Source organism: Theropithecus gelada, chromosome 1 (assembly GCF_003255815.1).
Source record: "Theropithecus gelada isolate Dixy chromosome 1, Tgel_1.0, whole genome shotgun sequence".
In the NCBI taxonomy this organism is placed as follows: Eukaryota; Metazoa; Chordata; class Mammalia; order Primates; family Cercopithecidae; genus Theropithecus; species Theropithecus gelada.
The window spans coordinates 103,185,136-103,208,526 of record NC_037668.1 but is presented as its reverse complement, the minus strand read 5'-3'; the positions used below and the strand labels follow the sequence as shown (position 1 = coordinate 103,208,526).

Genomic DNA, 23,391 nt, shown 5'->3' with positions numbered 1-23,391 from the left:
ACAAGGAGCATTGTAAACTATTATAAAAAGGATGTGTTGGGTATGATGTGCTTGAGAATGACTGTCATACAAACTGGTGATGTTATGGCTCCTCTTAATGACCTTGTATAAGAAGTCCTTGACACTGCTCTTTCCACTAGAACAGATCTGTCCAAGAGAAACATAAAGTGAATTACATTTGTATGGTTAAATTTTATGATAGCTACATTTAAGAGCATAAAAGGAAACAGGTGAAAATAAATTTAATAATAACTTAATAATACATTTTATTTACTTAAATATAACAAAATATTTCAAATGTGACCAATATAAAAATTAAGATATTCTTCTTTGTTGTTGTTTATAATGTCTTTAAAATATGATGTGTATTTTTCATTTACAGTATGTTCCAATTTGGAGAAGCCATTTCAAGTGCTGAATACACACATGGATAGTGGCTACCATATTGGACAGCATAGTTTTGGATATTCCATGAATAGAAAAATTCCAAGGAAGGGATTAAAATGTCAGAAGCTCCTTAATTTATTAAGAGGGACAAAATGATAGCTGCTGCCCATCTCCTTTTTTCCTCTTTTTTGTAGCTTTTAGCTCAAAGTCTTTATGTTCCAATTCAAACACAGACCATCTGCAGCACAACTTCTGCGCCAGAAGCTGTGTGGAGAGGTGTAGCAGCGGCTCGGTAAACACAACCACCTGCCACAGTTCAAAACTAGAAAGTCAAGAAGGAGTATTCTTCTCTTGACCCTTCCATCTTCATCTCCCTCTCCTTTATCCCCAGACACTCAGATCCATCCCAATCAGATATGCCCCCTCTCCCCCCGCCACAAGTATGAAGCTTTTCTCCCCAAATGGCAAAAGCTCCAAAATTGCCTGTCATCTCTTTTCCTATGTTATGAGCATTTTGCTGATCCTTATTTAGCTGATGTCCTTGTTTTCCCCCTGTTAACAAGCTCATTCCTGCTCTATCCTTTTGCAGAAAGCATTATTCCTTTCTAGTTTGGTGGTGAAAACCACAGGCTATAGAAAGCAAGCAACACACCTGAGTTCATACCTTGTTTATCTCACTTAAAGTTGTGTGATTTTGAGTAGTAAATTAAACTCTGAGCTGCAGCTATCTATACCATTCAGGTGAAAGTAACACCTACCTTTTAGGCTTGCTGTGAGACTGGGCTGAGACAATGGGTGTAATCAAGTTAGCAAAGCATCTGTCACATTGTGAGCAATTAATACATGAAAGCTCTTATTACTATACTATTTCCTCAATCTATAAATCCTTCCCTACTTCCAGCCACATGTCCAAATCCTAATCATTTTTTAAAGTCCTTCTCAAGTCTCACCTGTTCTCTAAACCTTCTGCAAACTTCATTCTCCCCTTTTCGTGTATTTCTTGAGAACTCTGCCATAAATTCACATTGGTATGACTTCTAGTGTGGGACACATAGTGATCATTTAGTAAATCCTTTAGTTAATTAATTGATGATGAAAAAGGGAAAGAAAACAATAGCAGATGCTGGGGATACCTGACCCTGCTTCCCCTTGACCCAACTGAGTTTTTTGCAGCTGTGGTGGGCAGTTTTACAATTTCTACTGACAGACATCTTTCACACTGCTCTGCAGAAGCTTCCCAGTGGGATGGAGCCCCAGCTGCCCACAACAGTATTCCACTCATTAACAGGCACTTGATTGGCTTTGCTCCCTTCCGTCTCATCTCCCTCATACCCACTTAAGCTTCCTGGAATCACCTCCTAGATAAACCACCTGCATCAAAGTTCTTGTCTTGGATTTCACTTTTGGGGAAACCCAAATAAGACAAGAACTAATATTACTGAGTCCATATTTTATGCCAAGCACCATGTTAGTCACTCTGCTTTCATTATCTTCTTTTATATTCTCAACATTCTTGTGGGATTGGGTATTATTATACTCATTCTGTAGTAACAAATTAGAAAGTCAAAACTCAAAATAATTAAGTGACTCACTCAGGGAAAATATAGCAATCCAAATGCTTTGGGTGCTCATTTCTGAATTAATAATTGTATAGAAAAAAAGAAAAAGACATTTTAGAATAAAGCTTTAAAAACATATTACTGAAAAAATAGGTAAAATAAATATCTTTCTTAGATTTAGCCAAAACATGACAAACTAAGATATAGAAGCAGAATGTAATAATATATGGTCTGGAGGCATCATACATTGAACAGTTCGTTATTTAAATGCCTTATTTGTAGTCCACTTTCTTTATTCTGGGAAATAGAGACGGGAAGATATGGCAGCTGAGAGCTACCCGAATGAGTCAGATTTAATAAGACGGTATTAGAAGATGAAACCAATTTGGCCTCTATGACATTGGAGAAAGAATTAGACAAAGGGGACTTTTGTGAGTGCTTAGATACTAAAAAGAAAGTCTTAGATTAATGAGAAAAATTATTGAGAAAAATTTTTCTTCCATATTAAAATTCTCATTCAGAATTGATTTTTTAAAATCTTCCCAAGTCACACAGGCCATATACATAAGAGTGATTGAATTATAACGTGAAATGTCAAATCCAATAAATGTGGGGAAGGAGATAGCCGGGCAAATGTTAAAGGAAACAAAGGACAAAGAGGTATGTTTCCATATTCAGAGGCAAGCATTAGATGACCTGAGCACATTTTCCGAATTTTTAGGAACTGTTATCAGTCAAACTGGAGAAGTTAGAAATATTCGACTAAAATTAGAAAGCGTTTCCTAATTGACCGATGTATGTTACTCTCTGTGGTCCTATGGTCTGTCAAATTAATTTTATAATTCTTAAAAAATAAGGGTGATGTGTTTGAGCCCATCGTCTTCATAGAAAATCAAGTCCTTTGTTTTCATGAAGTTTGAGATCACTTGATACTTCTATTAAGCTCTGAGATTATCAGATAAAACTTAGGGTAAGTCTTTATTACATATTGCCTCCGCAGTTGCTATTGTTTGCTTTTATAATGTCACATAAAATCATAAAGAACTAGGAAATTTGAATTGGGCATTATAGTTTCATTCCTTTGAATTTTTTAATGGTTTTCACTTATGCATAACTCAAAAGTATTACATCATATTATTTACTGTAAATGTATTAGGTCTGCTATGAAGTCATTTAGTTTTGAACCCTAGAAAAAGTGACTTCTAGCCAAGTGAGCTTTTATAATGTGCCCTCTAATTCACATTTTAATAAATGTCATTTTCTAAGTGCATTACCTCATGTTTTGGCTACAACCCAGCTGAATCCTGAGAGAATAAGAGCAATGTGCTTTCTGACTGATTCATCCATATTTTATTTTACTTTTCATTAAGAAATTATTCTTTGAAGAAAATCAATAATCTGTGACTGAGGGGAGAGGTTAGTGTGTTGCAGTGGTGCATTCTAATATCTCAAAGCAAACTGCCTTTAGCCAGCTTTTGCTGATAGCATTTTTGTCCTTTCTTGTTCCTGCAGCCTGGGTACATGGGGACCCCAGAAGAGCAGCCTATCCTACAGACAGCCAGGGCCACTTTTGTGGCCAGAAGGGCACCCCCAATGAGTGAGTATGGCCACCTTTGCTTTGTGTGATTTTACTGTCTAAACTGGAACCTAGATATCACTTTTACAGTAATTCTACTAGACTTCTTAAGAAGATTTAAATTCATAAAGGAGGCCTTCCCTCCCCTTTGTCTAACAGATAGCAATAAGCAGTTGGGAAGTTTTATTTTATATGACTTAAGACAAGATGTCAGTGTTATGCAGCATATTATTAGAATGCATGAAGACTCTACTTATAAAAATATAGTTATAATGAATAGATTGGACCAATGATTTTATCAGAAGCTATATTTTAAAATGCCTTATAAATGGGCTATTAGAAGATTGAGGTGTGACCAGTTAGAACAGCAATCATTAAAAAGGAAACAATAGGTGCTGGAGAGGATGTGGAGAAATAGGAACACTTTTACATGGTTGATGGGACTGTAAACTAGTTTAATCATTGTGGAAGACAGTGTGGCGATTCCTCAAGATCTAGAACTAGAAATACCATTTGACCCAGCCATCCCATTACTAAGTATATATCCAAAGGATTATAAATCATGCTGCTATAAAGACACATGCACACATATGTTTATTGTGGCACTATTTACAATAGCAAAGACTTGAAACCAACCCAAATGTCCATCAATGATAGACTGGATTAAGAAAACGTGGCACATATACACCATGGAATAGTATACAGCCATAAAAAAGGATGAGTTCATGTCCCTTGTAGCGACATGGATGCAGCTGGAAACCATCATTCTGAGCAAACTATCACAAGGATAGAAAACCAAACACCGCATATTCTCACTCATAGGTGGGAACTGAACAATAAGAACACTTCAACACAGGAAGGGGAACATCGCATACTGGGGCCTATCATGGGGTGGGGGGAGAGGGGAGGGATAGCATTAGGAGATATACCTAATGTAAATGATGAGTTAATGGGTGCAGCACACCAACATGCACATGTATACATATGTAACAAACTTGCACATTGTGCACATGTACCCTAGAACTTAAAGTATAATAAAAAAAAATCTATGAAATTAAAAAAAATAAAGAAGAGGATTGAGGTGTGAGTAGCTGCTACAAATCTTGACAGTCCAGTTGTTAGGATTATTTTTGTCACAGTGTCTACTGATAAATCATTCCACCTTTCGAAGTGAGGGGCACACCCAGAAAGTCTTCAATGCTTGGCATCCTTTTCCAGGCAACTTGGCTGCTGCGGGTAATGTCCCTGGGTAGCTGAAACAAACAAGGAAGAATGTTCCATCAAATTTCTTTCTAATAGTAACCATAACAGAAGTTTTCATTTCTGAAAGCACGTTGTCTATTTTTCTAACTTAAGAAAATAAACCACATACACAAGCAACCCTCCATAAATCTCACATTTTTAGAAAAACTTCCCTCTTCTCTCACTGGTTCATTTCTCTGTGGAAACCTGGAGTAGCTGCTGGGTCTTCTGGTTCTTCAAAACCAATTCAGTTTCTATAAAATCTGGCTTTAGATGGTTAAAAAAAAAAAAAAAAAAAAAGCCCAAAGTAGCCACACCCTCACTTCCAACAACAACAACAAAAAACATAGCTAAGGACACTTCAGTCTATGCTGCCCACTTGTAACTATGGAGCATATTATTCCAAGAGATATACAGATTTTAAAAATAGATGCTCAGTAATTTTTTTAATTGACAACAAAAAAAGTCTAAAATCAGATGAATTCACACCTGAGTTTTACCAGATATTCAAAGAATTGGTACCGATCCTACTAAAACTATTCCAAAAGATAGAAAAAGAGGGGCTACTCCTAAATCATTCTATGAAGGCAGTATCATCCTAATATGAAAACCAGGAAAGAACATAACAAAAATGAAAGCTATACACCAATATCCTTAATGAACATAGATGCAAACATTCTTAACAAAATACTAGGTAACTGAATCCAACAAGACATCAATAAGATAATATATCATGATCAAGTGAATTTCATACCAGGGATGTAGGGATGGTTTAACATATGCAAGTAAATAAATGTGATACATCACATAAACAGAATTAAAAACAAAAATCATATTATCATCTCAATAGATGCAGAAAAAGTATTTGATAAAATCTAGCATTGCTTTCTGATGAAAGCCCTCAACAAAAGGGAATAGAAGGGACTTACGTCGAAGTAATAAAAGGCATCTGTGACAAACCCACAGCCAACATCATACTAAATAGGGAAAAGTTGAAAGCATTCCCCCCCTGAGAACTGGAAAAAGACAAGGATGTCCACATGCAACCCTTCTATTCAACATAGCCCTGGAAGTCCTAGTCAGAGCAATCTGACAAGAAAAGAAATAAAGGGCAAGTTGGAAAAGAGGAAGTCAAACTGTCACTGTTTGCTGATGATACGATCGTGTAGCTAGAATACTCTAAAGACTAATCCAAAAGGCTCCTAGACCTGATAAATGAATTCACTAAAGTCTTGGGTTACAAAATCAATGTACACAAATTAGTAGCATTGCTATCAATCAATAGTGACCAAGCTGAGAATCCAATCAAGAACTGAATCCCTTTTACAACATCTGCAAAAAATAAAATAAAATAAAATTCCTAGGAACACACTTAACCAAGGATGTGAAAGATCTCTACAAGGAAAACTACAAAACACTGCTGAAAGAAATCATAGATGACACAAACAAATGGAAACACATCCTATGCTCATGGATGGGTAGAATTAATATTGTGAAAATGACCATACTGCCAAAAGCAATCTACAAATTCAATGCAATTCATGATTCCTCACAGAACTAGAAAAAACAATCCTAAAATTCATGTGGAATAAAAAAGAACTCACATAGCCAAAGCAAGACTATGCAAGAACAAATCTGGAGACATCTCATTACCTGACTTCAAACTATCCTTTAAGGTCATAGACACCAAAACAGCATGGTACTGGCATAAAAATAGGCACATAGACCAATGGAACAGAATAGAGAACCCAGAAATAAAGCCAAATACTTCACACCCAACTGATCTTTGACAAAGCATACAAAAACATAAATTGGGGAAAGGACATCCTGTTCAATAAATGGTTCTGGGAAAACTGGCAAGCCACATGCAGAAGAATGAAACTGGATCCTCATCTCTCACTTAATACAAAAATCAACTCAAGATGGAGCAAAAACTTAAATCTAAGACCTGAAACCCTAAAACTTCTAGAAGAAAATATTGGAAAACCTCTTCTGGACATTGATTTAGGCAAAGAATTCATGACTAAGACCCAAAAACAAAGCAACAAAAACAAAAATAAAGAAATGGGACCTAAAAAAAACTTCTGCTTAGCAAAATAAATAAGCAGAGTAAATAGACAACCCAAAGAACAGGAGAAAGTATTTGCAAACTATGCATCTGACAAAGGACAAGTGTCCATAATTTACAAGGAACTCAAACAAATCAGGAAGAAAAATACAAACAATCCCATCAGAAGTGGGCTAAGGACATGCATAGACATTTCTCAACAGAAAATATACAAATAGCCAACAAACATATGAAAAAATGCTCAACGCACTAATCATCAGAGAAATGCAAATTAAAACCATGAGATACCACCTTACTACTACAAGAATGGCCATAATTAAAACGCCAAAAAACAATAGATGTTGGCATGGATGTGGTGAAAAGGAAACATTTTTACATAGTTGGTGGGAATGTAAATTAGTAAAACCAGTATGGAAAACAGTATGGAATTTCCTTAAAGAACTAAAGGTAGATTTACCATTTGATTCAGCAATCCCATTACTGGATATCTACCCACAGGAAAAGAAGTCATTATGTAAAAAAGACACATGCACACACATGTTTACAGCAGCACAGTTCACAGTTGCAAGGATATGGAACCAAAATAAGTGCCCATAAACCAACAAGTGGATAAAGAAAAATCTTGTATATATACACCATGGAATACTACTCAGCCATAAAAAGGAATAAAATAATGCCTTTTGCAGCAACTTGAATGGAGCTGGAAGCCATTTTTCTAAGTGGAGTAACTCAGGAGTAGAAAGCCAAATACTGTATGTTCTTACTTATAACTGAGAGTTAAGCTATAAGGACACACACACACACACACACACACAAACATGCAGAGTGATATAATGGACTTAGGGGACTCAAGGGTGGGGAGACTATGAGGAGGTGAGAGATAAAAGAAAACATATTGAGTACAGTGTATGCTACTCAAGTGATGGGTGCACTAAAATCTCAGAATTCACCACCAAAGAATTCATCCATGGAACCAAATCTATCTGTACCCAAAAAACTATTGACATTTTAAAAAATAATTTTTAAATGCAAATACAAAATGAAAAAACAGATCTAGAAAATGGTTAACAAAATTCATGTAATAGAATTATCACAATCAAGAAAACCCAGAAATTTAAGGAGAGGGGCAAATTCCTAATCATGTCAGGGTAAATGTGTAGGGGACTAGTTGATTCCTCATGCCTGTTAGAGACTACTGGGCTAAATTTTGATCCGGGGAGGTAATTCTTATTTTTACTTCAGTAACTCAGAAAATTGTAGACATTGCCCACAAAACCTTTGCAACCTTCACACTATGAAGGACAAAGAGAGCACCAAGTGGTAAAAGAAACCATACAAATCTCTAAATCTCTAGTTCTTTATGACAGTTTATTTTTAAAAGGGCATTTGTAACAATAAGTTTTCCAGACCTAAGCCAGTGACCCACTTATGTCAAACAAAAATGTGACAGCACAGATTTCAGTACATAATGATCTTTCAAAGAAAATCTTCGCTCAACACACACATGTTCATTAAAGTATTATTCAAAATAAGAATATATTGGAAACTACACAGATATTCAACAACATGTGAATGATAGTAAATTATGGCCCATCAATTTAATGAAATATAATGGAGTCATTGAAAATCATGTTCAAATGTTCAACAACTGATTCTATTGATTTTCCCTTACAGTTTCTGGGGTCTGAGTTATCATTGCCCTCCTCCCCATGAAAATAGCATTCTCCAATATTTCTCTAGTATTTGGATGACTTCTTTCTTATATTTAAATTTCTAATCTCCTAGAAATTTATTTTTGTATATAGACTGAAGTGGAAATCAAACTTCCCAAATTTCTGAGTTAATTATTTCAGAATAGCTTGTTGAATAATATACCCATTTCCTCTCTAATTTCTAAAAAAAAAACCTAAATAATAAATCTGTGTATTTGTTTCTGAATCCTGTAACATGCTCTAATGTACATTTTTAAGTGTCAGGATTGTTCTAATTCTTATGATAAATGTGTATTAATTTAAAATTTTAATAAATTGCTCTAAATTATATTTGGACTTTCAGTAGTAAGTAAAATATTTACAAAAATGTAAGATTCCAGTCAATATTACAAATTTTTAAGCATAAGTTTTATTGTACAAAATGGTGTATTAGTCCATTTTCACACTGCTGATAAAGGCATACCTGAGACTGGGTAATATATAAAGAAAAGGGGGCTTAATGGACTTACAGTTCCACGTGGTTGGGGAGGCCTCACAATCATGGCAGAAGGCAAAAGGCATGTCTTACATGCTGCAGACAAGTGAGAATGAGAACCAAATGATTCCGCTTATGGAACCATCAGATCTCGTGAGACTTATTCAATAACAGGAGAACTGCATGGGGGAAGCCAACCGCATGATTCAACTATCTCCCACCGGTTCCCTCCCACAACATATGGGAATCATAGTAGCTATAATTCAAGTGATATTTAGGTGGGGATACAGCCAAACCATATCAAATGGTATCAAGGGAAAATATTGGAGTAACTACATCATAATAGCAATATTATTATAACTGTGTAACTATCATAAAGCCAGAAAGAAATAAATCCTGTTAAAAATATAAATTTTGAATATGATAAAGATGGATTTCAAGTCAGTAGCAGAAAGATGAATTATTAAATAAATGGTATTGAATTAACTGAAATAGTATTCATAAAAATAAAATAAAATTGGATATTTATCTCATATCTTATACCAAAATAAATACTAAAGCATTGATGATTTTTGCATATAAAATATAAAAATATAAAAGTAACAGAAGAAAATGCAAGGGTATATTTATAGATTATGGGGTTAAGAAACCTTTTCTAAACATAACACCAAAACCAGAAAACAGAAATTTTGAGGAATTCCAACACATAAATACACCTTAACTCATTGGAAACAAAGTTAAAAGATAAATGGAAATCTAGGAAAAACAAATGTTTTCAACACATGTATCTGACCAAATGTATCAACACCTTTTTTATATGAGCTATTCTTCAAAATCAAAAAGAAAAAAATGATCATCCAATGTAAAAGTAGGTAAAAGTCATAAACAGGAAATCATATAATGGCCAATAATGATAAAAATATAATTCAACTACAGTTAAAAAAAGAGATGCAAATTAATTAAAATATTACTTTTGTCTTATAGCTTGATAAAAAGATTAAAATTTCTGGTGTTGGCCAGAGTGAGAAGAAAAAATCGCCTCATTTTCTACTGGCACTAGTGTAATATGATATTTAACAGATTTTATAAAATATTTACTGAACATATATGTTCTTTTTGATTCAGCAGTTTTCATCCTAGAAACTCATCTAGTGGAAATTTGCATAGATTTCCTAATGTTACTGGCACTATGTAATAATAATAATAAAATGAAACAACCTAAATGTCTCTCAATAGGAGATTGATTAAATGAATTATGGTATAGTCAATTATAAAATACCATGTAATCATTAATTATTGGGTAGAGATATATTTATTGGCAAGGAAATGTGCCCATGGTATATTGTTAACTCAAGAAATCAAGTTATTAAAATGGCATGTGTAGTATAATTTCATTTTGTGGGTATATTTGTACACTTTTGTACTTTATATTCACATATATGAAAACATATGCAAGAAAAAAGTCTGAGTGGATATACATATGCTTACAGTAATTATTTTCAATTATGAGATTACATTTTTATTTTTATTCTCATATTTCTGAGCCCCTATTATATCCTAGACAGTTTTCTAAAGGCTGAGGTTATAGTAAAAACAATGAACAAGCTACCTGTGCTCATGAAGCCTACATTTAAGTTAAAGGGAGATTCTCAATAAAAATGTAAATAACAAGATAGTTTCAAATAGTGATCAATGTTATGAAGAAAAAAAACAAAGCGGATGGCCTAATGGAGAATGATTGGTGTGCAATGGGAGGTAGTTACCTTGTGGTTATGGGGTTAGGGAAGCACTTTCATGAGGAGGTGACTTCTGAACTACGATGTGAAGACCAGGAAGACACCAGCCTTTCAAAAACCCTGGGAAGGGCACTCAAAACCAGAGGCAATAAGTGCAAACGTCCTGAGGCATGAGTGACCTTTTGATACTCCAGGACTAGGACTAGAAGGAAGCCAGGAGGCCGAAATATAGCCAATAAAGAGAGTGGTGGAATGAGCAGATGTCTGAGAAACAGGTGGAAGTCATATTTTCTGTGTCCTATGGACTCTGATAAACTATTTGGATTATTTATCAGTGCAGAGAAGGACATAGAAAGGTGTTCAGCAAGAGTGACCCAATCCATTTTACATTTTTAAAAGAACATTCTTGCTGCTTCCTTTTACCTTCTTGAGCTGTTTCAATGGTTCACAATAAGCATGTATGCAGAAAAATATTAAGCGTTTTTTCATTTAAAAATTAGGCCAGCTAGGGTGGCTCATGCCTGTAATCCTAGCACTTTGGGAAGCTGAGGCAAACCAATCACTTGAGCCCAGAAGTTCAAGACCGGCCTGGGAAACATGGTGAAAGCCTGTCTCTACCAAAAAAAAATTAAAATTAAAATTTAAAAAGAATTAGCTGAGGATGATGGAGTGCCTGTAGTCCCAGCTACTCAGGAGGCTGAGATGGGAGGATGGCTTGAGCTCAGGAGATGGAGGTTGCAGTGAGCTGAGATTGCACCACTGCACTCCAGCCTGGACAACAGAGCCAGACCTTGTCTGAGTTTGAAAAAGTAAAAATAAAAATAATGGCAGATATCATAGAATCATGACAGATAATTATGAGTATTTTTATTTTCTTGTATGTTTATATGCATTGCAAGTTTCTACCCAAAATGTGTATTACTTTTGTATTCCTCCAATTTTCCAAAATTAAAGCATTTAAAAGAGAAATAAATATGCTGAGACAATAGATTGTCTTCCTAATTAAAGCCCCTTTAAAATTTAAAAAAAAAAAAAACATTCTCTCAAAAGAATATGTACCCTGGAGTCAAATTCCGACTTTACCTCCTTACAGCATTGATCCATGGGCATGGAACACAACCTACCTCAATCTTAATTTCCTGGTAATGAAGCAAAAATTAAATGAGAGAACAGTCACATAGGAGAAGCATGCATTGGCCTTCTATTTATAAAGCATTTTCATATTGTTGAGGTCCTCCAATGGACCAGTCACTATGCAATATACTAGAGCAAATAAGACACAGATTTCTTCTTCAAGAGTCTCTTGGTCTTCAGAGACAAAGTCAAGAAAGCTATGGATTCAATCTATTGTGTTAGGTGCAGTGTGCTATCTTAAGTCTAAAGTATAGTGCTGGCAATCTCATCTGAAGCAGCCACACTCACCTTCACTCTTCCTTTTCCTAGTCTCTGGCACAAGATCTTGATTTACTGTCTTAGATACTTATCACTGCCTGAATTTATCCTTGTTATTAATTGGTTAGCTTTGTTTATCTTCCCGGGCTGGGCCCAAAGTTCTTTGAGATCAGGGCCATTCTCTGCCTTTTTCACTGTAGTATCTTCAGAACCTACAGCATTGTCTGGCATTACAATATGTGCTCAGTAAATTCACTGTTAAATGAATGAGAAAAAAGGGATAACACAGACAAGAATGATTTGCTCCCAAAGTGGAGGTCAGCTTAAAGATCTGATCAGGTCCTCAACAACACTAAGTGAGTCTGACTATTATTACTATCATTTGGAAATTTAGAAAACTAAAATTCAGAAAGGTTAAAATACTTGTTAAGTTTCAACTGTCTATTAAATAGCAAAGGTAGCACATTCTAACCCTAAATCTTGTGCTGTTTAGGCTACACACAGTTGCAGTGAACTTGGCTTTCCATTTTACTTGTTTAACCCAGGCCTAAAAATCTTAAACATAGCATAGCTCATAAAAGTATCATTACATGTTCTAAAACACTACAAATAAATGTGTGTATGTGTGTGTGTGTGTGTGTGTGTATTTCTATGCCAAAATGAAATGCATCTATGTTAGGATGTGTAAGAAATTTAGGCAGCTCTAAAATAGGGTAACTTACTTGTTAGACTTTAACAATTGTCATGATGTGTTTAAGCAATCCTTTGATTCCCAGCTCTGGAAGACATTCCTTAATAACTGAGCCCAAAGTCCATGTTTAGAGGTGGTGTGATATTTGAGATGTAGCTTTTGGCCTTTTGTGCTTCATCTAACCAAAAAGACTCTAGGAGAAACACCAGTGGTTTTTTAAGTGTCAAAAGAGATGAAACAGCGACTTCAAAGGAAAACGGAGTGCTTTGTTGTTGTGTGTAACTTTCTCTGCCTCTTGAGCTCTGGGAAAGTTGTTCATGACACTTAGGTACAGACCTTTTCTTTGAGATTTCCACAAAAAAAAAGCAAGAACTTGATTGATTTTTGATGCCACCTACTGGCTACTACAAAAACTTCAGCTTGTAAACGTGCTAAAATTACTTTGAACATTGACGCAGCCCCATTACCAAGACTGAAATACGTGACCCCATGAGGTTAAGATAAGAAAACAAAAGATTAAGGGGACAATGCTCTTCTATTTAAGATTTTTAAAAATTGATATGTAATATTTTTACCTTTCTATGGGGTTCGTGTGATATTTTGTTACATGCATAAAATGTGTAATGTTCAAGTCAGGGTATTTGGTGTATTTGTCACCCAAGTATTTATCATTTCCATGTGTTAAGAACATTTCAAGTCCTGTCTCCTAGCTACTTTGAAATATACAATACATTGTTGCTACCTATAGTCATCTTTCCATGCTATGGAACATTAAAATGTATTCCTTCTATCTAATTGTATGTTTGTACCCGTTAACCATTAACCCATTAATCAGCTTCTCTTCACTCCCCAGCCCCTGCCCCAGTCACATAAGCTTTCAGTTTGCTAGTATTCTGTTGAGAATTTTTGCATCTATGTTTATCAGGGATATTGCCCTGTAGTGTGTTTGTTTGTTTGTTTTTATGTCTTTGCCTGACTTTGGTATCAGAGTAATGCTGGCCTCATAGAATGACTTAAAAAGAATTCTCTCCTCTCTAGTTTTCTGGAATAGTTTGAAGAGAAGTGGTTTTCATTCTTCTCTGTAAGTTTGGTAGAATTCAGCAGTGAAACCATCTGGTCCTGAACTTTTCTTTGGTTGGAAAATTTGTATAGTTGATCCAATCTCATTACTTGTTATTGGTCTGTTTGGTTTTTCTATTTCTTGATTCAACCTTGGTAGGTTGTATGTGTCCATGAATTTATCCATTTTTCTAGTTTGTTTGTGTACAGTTTTTTCATAACAGTCTCTGATAGCATTTTTCATTTCTGTGGTATCAGTTGTAATGTCTCTTCTTTTATTTCTGATTTTATTTATTTGGATCTTCTCTCTTTTTCTTGGTTAGCCTAGCTAGTAGTTTATCAATTTTATTTTTTTCAATAAAAATTTTGTTTCATTAATTGTTTCCATTGTTTTTTAGTCTCTATTTTGTTCTCCTCTCATTTTTATTTATTTACTTCTACTAATTTTGGGTTGGTTTGTTCTTGCTTTTCTAGTTCCTTGAGGTGCATTGTTAGACTGTTAGATTGTCTTCCTGCTTTTATGATGTAGGTGTTTATTGCCATAAATTTTCCTGTTAGCACTGCTTTTGCTCTATTCCATCAGTTTTGGTACATTGTGTTTTAATTTTCATTTGTTTCAAACATTTTAAAAATTTCCTCCTAATTTCTTTCTTGACCTAACAGTCATTCAGAAGCATGTTATTTAATTTCTATGTATTTATAGTTTCCCAAGCACTTCTCATTACTGATTTCTAATTTTATGCTGTTGTGGTCTAAGAAGAAACTTGATATGATTTTAATTTTTAATGATCACACAAGTTGGCCTTGGGTGGCAGCTGCAAACAGAATAATCTTTCTCAGGGAACTTGTAGATGTGTGGTGGCCCTGCCACTGGGCGCATTGGGATCTATGCCAATGGCTTGCACATTGGCCTTGGTGAGAGCAGCCAGCAGCAGCACATGGCTGCAGGTAGGGGATGTCAGTGGGGACTCCAGGAATGTGGAGATACAAGAGTTGTTGAGCCCTAGGACAGGATGCAGTATGGTAGGTTCCAGGCTCTGAAAATGGTGCCTTGCTATTCCTTTTTTTTTTTTTTTTTTTTTTTTTTGATACTTTAAGTTCTGGGGTACATGTGCAGAACATGCAGGTTTGTTACTAGGTGTACACGTGCCATGATGGTTTGCTGTGCCCATCAACCTGTCATCTACACTAGGTATTTCTCCTAAGGCTATCCCTCCCCTAACCTCCCACTGCCCAACAGGCCTTGGTGTGTGATGTTCCTCTCCCTGTGTCCATGTGTGCTCATTGTTCAACTTCCATTTATGAGTGAGAGCACGCAGTGTTTGTTTTTCTGTTCTTGTTGCAGTTTACTGAGAATGATGGTTTCCAGCTTCATCCATGTCCATACAAAGGACATGAACTCATCCTGTTTTATGGCTGCATAGTATTCCATGGTATATATGTGACACATTTTCTTTATCCAGCCTGCCATTGATGGGCATTTGAGTGGGTTCCAAGTCTTTGCTATCGTGAACGGTGCTGCAATAAACATACATATACATGTGTCTTTATAGTAGAATGATTTCTAATCCTTTGGGTATATACCTAGTAATCGGATTGCTGGGTCAAATGGTATTTCTAGTTCTAGATCCTTGAGGAATCGCCACACTGCCTTCCACAATGGTTGAACTAATTTACACTCCTACCAACAGTGTAAAAGTGTTCCTATTTCTCCACATCCTCTCCAGCATCTGTTGCTTCCTGACTTTTTAATGACCATCATTCTAACTGGTGTGAGATGGTATCTCATTGTGGTTTTGATTTGCATTTCTCTAATGACAAGTGATGATGAGCTTTTTTCCATATGTTTGTTGGCTGCATAAATTTCTTCTTTTGAGAAGTGTCTGTTCATATCCTTTGCCCACTTTTTGATAGGGTTGTTTTCTTCTTGTAAATGTATTTAAGTTCTTTGTAGATTCTGGATATTAGCCCTTTGTCAGATGGGTAGATTGCAAAAATGTTCTCCCATTCTGTAGGTTGCCTATTCACTCTGATGATAGCTTCTTTTGCTGTGCAAAAGTTCTTTAGTTTAATTATATCCCATTTGTCAATGCGTCAATCTCGATCTCACTGGGAGCTGCAGACCAGAGCTGTACCTATTGGGCCATCTTGCCAGCCGCCTTGCTATTTCTTCTTAGACCTCAGGGAGGGGTGCAAGACCCAGTAGAAGTTTCTCTTTGGAGCAATACTATTATGCAGTCTCCAGGCAATTTTCTATGTCAGTCTCAGGGCCTGAGTGGGTCAAGGGGCTCGCCCATGGCTAGAATTGCAGTAGTTTGTGTTTGGAATGTGGACCGCTAGGGGTCTCTCACCGTTTTCCTGCATTGGAAAGCCTCTCTAGGTTCCCAGCTGATCCTGGCTGAGCATGCCTTCTCTCTTCACTCTCCTTCTATGCCTTAGGTCTTTCCTGTCACTTTACTGTTGAATTCTAGCATTCTCGCTTAGGTGATCTATTCAAAGTGTGATTATATACTTGTTATTTTGGTTCTTCTTTGTAGTGAAGGTGGATACTATATGCCTCTCATCAGCCATTTTGAAGTGCCTCCCATTTAAGCCTTGCATTCAATTCAGCAGCCATGTGAAGCAATAACAACTTAGTTTTCAATCCACTGACCTCTGACAAAATGGCAAGGGCGTCTTACAAATCTCTTTGATTGAACTTACTACTAGTGTCCACACACAATTTGGTTTAATGTTTAAAATTTGAATCAAAATAATATATGCATGTGAAAACAAACAAAATAGTAATGAAGAGTTTATAATAAAAGCAATCGTCTCTCATCCTAGGACTCCTCACCCACACTTTCCTTTTGCTGGGACAATCTCTTCTCTCTCTGGTTTTAGTTCTTCTGGCAGTTTGTTTTTACAGAACTTTAAATAATAAGCTTATTTTATTTCGTGCTTGTTAAGTTTAGATAATATCCACTGACAGACTGCTAAGGGAAATGAAGATTTCCAACTCATATACATTATCCTTTTTACTGATCCCTTTCACCCATGTTTGGTAGTTAAATTACTACTTTTAGATTTCCTTGTGGTTACTTTTATGACTTTAAATAGTATGCAATACCTCTACTTCTTGTTCTACTAACTTTCGTCAGTGTCTCAGCTCATCTTTATGTAAGAGGATATTATCCCCCCTACCCTTCCGTCCACCTTTTCCCTTTCACCTTTTACTTTCTGGAAATACATTTTCTGCAAATACCATTTTACATGATCAAATTTGTCACCATTTATGTTCAGTTCTGGAACTTCAACAGAATCTGGCATGTTCTATTGGTAGGTTGGTTCCAGAATTTGAAAATGATTTTAAAAACTTTTGCTTTGTCATAACTATGCAAACCGTATTCACTGTCAGGCCATTGCTGTCTTATTTGTACTATGTCCTTGATATCAAAGCCAAATCTCACACTTCATTAGCAGTGTAGGATCATCTCACATTTCAGTTTGCTTCAACATAGTGACTTCCTAGCATAATTTTTTCTTTGCCCACAAGGTTTTTCTTGGATAGTCTTCATCAGGATAATGTGTTTTTCTGCCGTCTCAATCATACTGTTTTTCAGAGGCCCCCCCTTTTCTCTGAAGATCTACCTTGCAGAGCTGCTGTCCTTTTCCTTTACTCAGGACCTGGTAAATTGTAGGCCTATTGCATAGCTTTAATTCTGGGGCTTCTCTACCTTGTTAAATTGTCTTTTTCTAGAGTTATCAGCTTTGTGAAACAAAAGTACAGAATGCCCGGTTAACTTAATTTCATACAAATAATAATTTTTAGTATAAGTATGTGAATTTATTGTTTCCTATATCCCAAGGCTGCCTCTCTTTCTGTTGACCCTCCTGTTTTCATGGAGAATATTCTCAGTTACATTCCTAAGAAAAGAAAGCATAAGAAGTAAACTTGCTGGGTTCCTGAGTCTTTTTTGTCTCTTCGTCTTTTCTTTTCTCTTTTTATATTTGATTGATGGTATAGCTGTAGAAGTGTAGCTTGAAAAACAATTCCCTTCAGAAATGTGAAGACATTGCTCCATTATTTTTGGCATCCAACATGTCTAATGCCAGTGTAATTCACATATATCATGATAAGTTTTTTCCTTTTAGAGAGTACTTAAAATCATTTCTTTATTCTTAGTGGTCTGAAACCTCACAATTTGATAGAGGCCTTTTTAATTCTTTCTTTGAGTCCTTAGTAAGTCCCTTAATCCTGAAGAACTATGACTCTCATCAGCTCTGGACAATTTTCTTTTGTTATTTCTTTGTGATTTTTATCCCTTCCATTTTTCCAGTTGTCTTTCTGGAACTGTTGGTCATACCTTAGATCTCCCGGATTAGTCTCAGTGCCTCTTCTTTTTTTCCTTTTATTTTTTATCTCTGACTTTTTGTTCTGTATTTTAGAATTTCTTAATTTTTTCCAGCTCTTCTTTTGATTTTTTTTTTATTTTGGCAATTCTATTTTAATCTTTATAAGCCCTTCTTGTTCTCCAATTATTCTTTTACAATAACATCACATTTTCATTTTATGAATAATCTGCTTAAATTTCTCTAAATATGTTAGAAGTTTTAAAGTTCCCTCCTGTGCCCTTAATTATTTTAATAATTTAATTTTTCTTTGTTTAGTTTTTCTCTTTTATATTTTGATTCCTAATATATGCCTGATGCTACATAATTATCCATTACTAAAGAAAAAAGGACTGGGTGGTTTGGGTGGATTTGCTTTGCTGCTGTGTTAGTCGGTCATCTTACCAAAGAGGCCTCTGCACCATGTGGGGTGACAGGGCTGTGTTGACTGTCATATGCCATTACAGCATAAATTGGTAGGAAGCTGGATGTCAGGCACTGGCTTTCAAAATGCCATAAAACGAGCTTGTGCAGCCCACGGCTCACAGGCTCCATGTGGCCCAGCATGGCGTTCAGTACAGCCCAACACAAAAATAATAAACTTTCTTAAAATATTATGAGTTTTTTTTTTTTTTCAATTTTAGTTTTAGCTTATCAGCTATTTTCTGGAAGCTGGAATTCTAAGCATAGAGGTCTGGGAGAAAGACAGTGGTTCTGATTTGCACTGAAAATCTGTATAGAAACTTTCAATTAATCTCTCTGCTTTGGCTACATTTCTCACTCTCAACTCAGTCTAGCATGTTTCATGATTTCTAACAGGCAAATTCTGTCCCACCCTCCCTGAACCCCTGTATGGTGCATTCATTGTTCAGCACACTTCAGTATTCATCCCATGTTCCAAATATTGCTGAACTCTCCTATACAATTGTGAGCAAATCACATCATCCACATTCTTAGCTTGTATGTTGAGGTTTATTCATTTATTGGTACTTTTACTATTTTATTCCGATGAGTCTCAGGAAAGAAGAGAGATAGGCTTAAGTGCCTGGTACATCATCTTGAACTAGTGGTTTGCTATTGTTTCTATTTTATTTCTTGGTAGAAATATAATTTAAGTTAAATTATGAGTTACTTCCTCAATTACTTCCACAGAATTGCTCAGCTGCAATCACCATCATCTACTTTGCAGGTAAAAAATCTGAGGTCAGGCCGGGCATGGTGGCACATGCCTGTAATCCCAGCACTTTGTGAGGCCGAGGCAGGCAGATCACCTGAGGTCAGGAGTTCAAGACCAGCCTGGCCAACATGGCAAAACCACGTCTCTACTGAAAGGACAAAAATTAGCCAGGCATGGTGGTAGGCTATCTACTCAGGAGGCTGAGTAGATATCCCATCTACTCAGGAGGCTGAGGCAGGAGAATTGCTTGAACCCTGGAGGTGGAGGTTGCAGTGAGCCGAGATCATGCCACCGCACTCTAGCCTGGGGGACAAGAGTGAGACACCATCTCCAAAAAAAAAAAAAAAATGTGGTCCACTGAAATTTGAGAATATCAAAGGCTGTGGTAGAATGACTGTAGATTTGTGCTGAAATACTAAGGACGATTCTAAGACTTACTTGAAAACCTATGAGATAAATATTTTCAAAAACTTATTATGGAATTGATCTCATTCATTCTAAAACATCTGATAAGTGTCTATAGTGGGCCAAGTATGAGGTTAAGTTCTGGCAACGTAGGGATGTAAAGATGAATAAGGTATAAACCTTACCCTTGAGGATAATATAATCTGGTGAATAACTTGAGTTTATATAGCAGTTTGCAGTTTATAAATCAATTTTACCAATGGTGAACTCTTGGCACTTACTAATATACTATTCACAGTTTTAACTACTCCCAAGGGACCCCAGTGATCCATGATATGTATAATTTACTCATTTGCTTAAGTACAAATTTGAATCACATGCACTGTGAGACTGTGTGGATGATGTTGTTGCTTTGGGTGGCGAAATAGCCAAGCTAACACTTAGAGATCTCAAAGTAGTAGCCTTGTACATATTGTGTATGAAGTTATAACCAGCTTCTTCAGCCATTTGAATTTAGTGGAATACAAACTTAGAATGGGTTTATTTTTCTCATATCATTGCCTTTAACAGTGCTCCTTCAGATCTCCCTTCTCACTTTGATATTTCGGGCAGATTACATAGTTTTCAGACACTTTCTGTTGTTAAAAGTTCAGTGTAGTCCAATTTAAGATTTCAGTTTCATTTCTTCCAATCCCCAAGCTCAGGTTTGACTCTGCCAAAGAACTTGAAGTGAGAGAGAGGACTTGGCCTTCTATTACCTGTCTCCTCTCTTCCTTTTTGGTTCTAGCTTATTCAATATGCTGTGAGGGGTAGAAGAAGAAAAGGGACGATGTGTTTTACTTTCCTAGCTACTGCCCCTTCTTACTAAAGAAAAAAGAACTGGAATGTTTCTGTGGACTTGCTTTGCTGTTGTTTTTGTCACTGTGGCTAGGACATAACTGACCAGCCATCAACACTCACTAGGGCAGGCATCCAAGGGCTGGCTCTTTCATGGGGTGCAGGTGGACGTTTTCTGGGGCAGTCCTCACTGAATAGTTCTTTGATGTAAGTGATCAGCTTTGGTTTGCCCTCCTCCAAACCCTTTCAGCTCCATCCCTGGTGATTCACCTCCACAGTCTCTTAATATCAGGTGAGGTACCACCAGGGAGGCTGAAGCCCATTTATTGATTCCATATCCTACTATGATGGGCTGTTTTACTGCTGCCCTCTTTCTGCCTCATTGACTTTTTTTTCAATTCTCTTGTGGTCTATTTGGGTCTCATTTCTCCCTGCTCAAATGGGCATGGAAGACTGACTAGCTGGTCTGCCACATAAGAGGTGTTCAATTAGAAAATGAGATATTGGTCTACCCCTCTTACTGCACCTTCAGTCTCTATGACAGATTCTCTTAGAACCCTCTATAACTGGGAATTTGGAAGAACCAACTTGTCCTCTCCTCAGTGGGGATGGTAGGGAAAGTTCTATTAACTGCAATCATTGGTTGTATCCTGCCAACTCCACTGTCTCTGATCCACCTCCCTCCCCACAATATTGGCTTATGTAGAGAGGAGTAGGAACCAGGTAGAAGTGATTAAAAGACCTAGCCCCAGTCTCTTGTGGAAGACTTTCTTTATCCTTAGATTTGGATCCTACTTACTGATTTTGAGTTGGTAGGAAAAGTATTGCTCAACAGCCCATTACATTTTGTGCTATGCATGTAGTCACATTAATTTACTGGGGAGTTGACAAAGAGTTAGGAAACATTTTTCCTGAATATTTAGGGCTGTGTTTCTTAAGATATGGTTTACAGAACACTATATCTGAATCCACTGGGGAACTTAGGGAAAACATACTAATTCCTGGGTCCCATATCTAGATATTTGGACTCTTGAGGTTTGGGAAAGAGTCAGGAATCAAAATTTTGAACAAACACTTCAGGTTTTACTTGTGCATGCTGAAGTTGGGCAACCACTTGTCTTAAGTCCACCGTGCATTATCTTAGGCCCTCCCAACACCTCTGTGAAGTAGGTAGGAATAGTATTATCTTCATTTTACTGATGAGAAAATTGAGATTCAAAAGAGAACCATGGCTTGCTAAATGGTAGAATAATATACCACTCAAAACTAATGATAATGAATATCAACCTGCTTCATTACTCTGGCACTGGCTATAATTTTCAGCAAAGAGAAAGTATCACTTAATTCATTTATGTTTTTTCAGATTACCAAAGTAATGTATATTTATTTTGGGAAATCCATAAAAGCACAAAAATTAACTAAGCAATATAATCCCAACATTCAGATGTAATAATTTGTTTCTTCATGTTATACCTGTTTTTATAAATTAAAATCAAATCATATGTTAATATTCTTTAGTAACCTGGCTCCTAAAATTGATATATTGTAAATTTCACCATCCATTAGATATGTTCTTTAGCATTATTTTCAATGACAATGTAATGTTCTACTTTATGGGTATGCAAATCTATTTAACCAATCTCCTGTTGATGGATAGTTTGATTATTTCAACTTTTTACTATTAGAAAAAAAGACATTTTAAAAGTTAGGTACTTAAGGGTGAGGGGGAATATATTTCAGCTGTCTATAGATAATGAAGCCAATTTTTAAAGGTTATTTATCAAAAGTGTTCAGGGACTGATGATGTGGAACATTTCCATGGTCACTAAAAAGATCGTGTTTTCTTTCTTAACAGGAACAAGACCATTTTGTTTTACTTTAACCTGTTACGCTGTACCAGTCCCTCCGTGTTGCTAAACCTACAGTGCCCTACCACACAGGTAAGGCAAAAGGTGCCTCACTGGTGGTGTCAGCCATTCTGAACATTCTTGGATAAAAGAATTCAGAAATTCCATTTGAGTTCTCTGTGTGTGTGCATGGGCGGGGGGTTAATTATGAATTTCTAGAAGATGGGAAGACATAAGTGTGAGCTTATATTTGTTTATATATAATCAAAACTAAGCAGAAATTAATCATTTTAGGATCACTTAGGAAGCTTAATGATTGTCTTGTCCAACCACTTACTTTTATAAACATTTGCAGCCCAGAGAAATGGAGTTTTCTTCAAGATCAACATTGTATTAGGAAAAGTAAAGCTAGCTACTATAACTAATGAATCCAAGTTTTTCAGTGACTTCACACAATAACATTTATTTTTTGACCATATAACAGTACAAGGCAGGTGTTTGTGGTCAGTAGGTACTCTCCTCTAGGCTCCTTCCATCTTAAGGGTGGTTTAAGCACTTAAGGGTGGCTCTGCTATTCCTTAAATCCTCCCCATCATCTGCATCCAGCAATGAAAAGGACACAGTAAGGATGAATAAAACACTCCTGCTCTTAAAAGCCTTGGATAAGAAGTTTCATACATTGCATTTCCACTCATATGCCACAGACACAAACTGGTTATAAGTGATCACATCCCTCAAAGACCTAAAGACAGACATACCATTTGACCCAGCAATCCCATTACTGGGTATATACCCAAGGGAATATAAATCATCTTACTAAAAAGATGCATGCACATGTGTGTTCACTGCAGCACTAT

The 23,391-nt window shown here is 36.2% G+C and overlaps 1 protein-coding gene across 3 annotated transcripts in view; it reads left to right on the top strand.

Annotated features, from left to right (window-relative positions):
* The window catches only part of SLC44A5 (solute carrier family 44 member 5), a 412,555-nt gene that overhangs the window by 331,793 nt on the left and 57,371 nt on the right, over window positions 1–23,391 (top strand). For all 3 annotated transcript variants that reach the window (XM_025392182.1, XM_025392189.1, XM_025392173.1), the window contains 2 exons: window positions 3,459–3,543; window positions 22,543–22,627. In XM_025392182.1, the coding sequence (XP_025247967.1) occupies window positions 3,459–3,543; window positions 22,543–22,627 (170 nt within the window). The remainder of the gene's footprint in view (window positions 1–3,458; window positions 3,544–22,542; window positions 22,628–23,391) is intronic.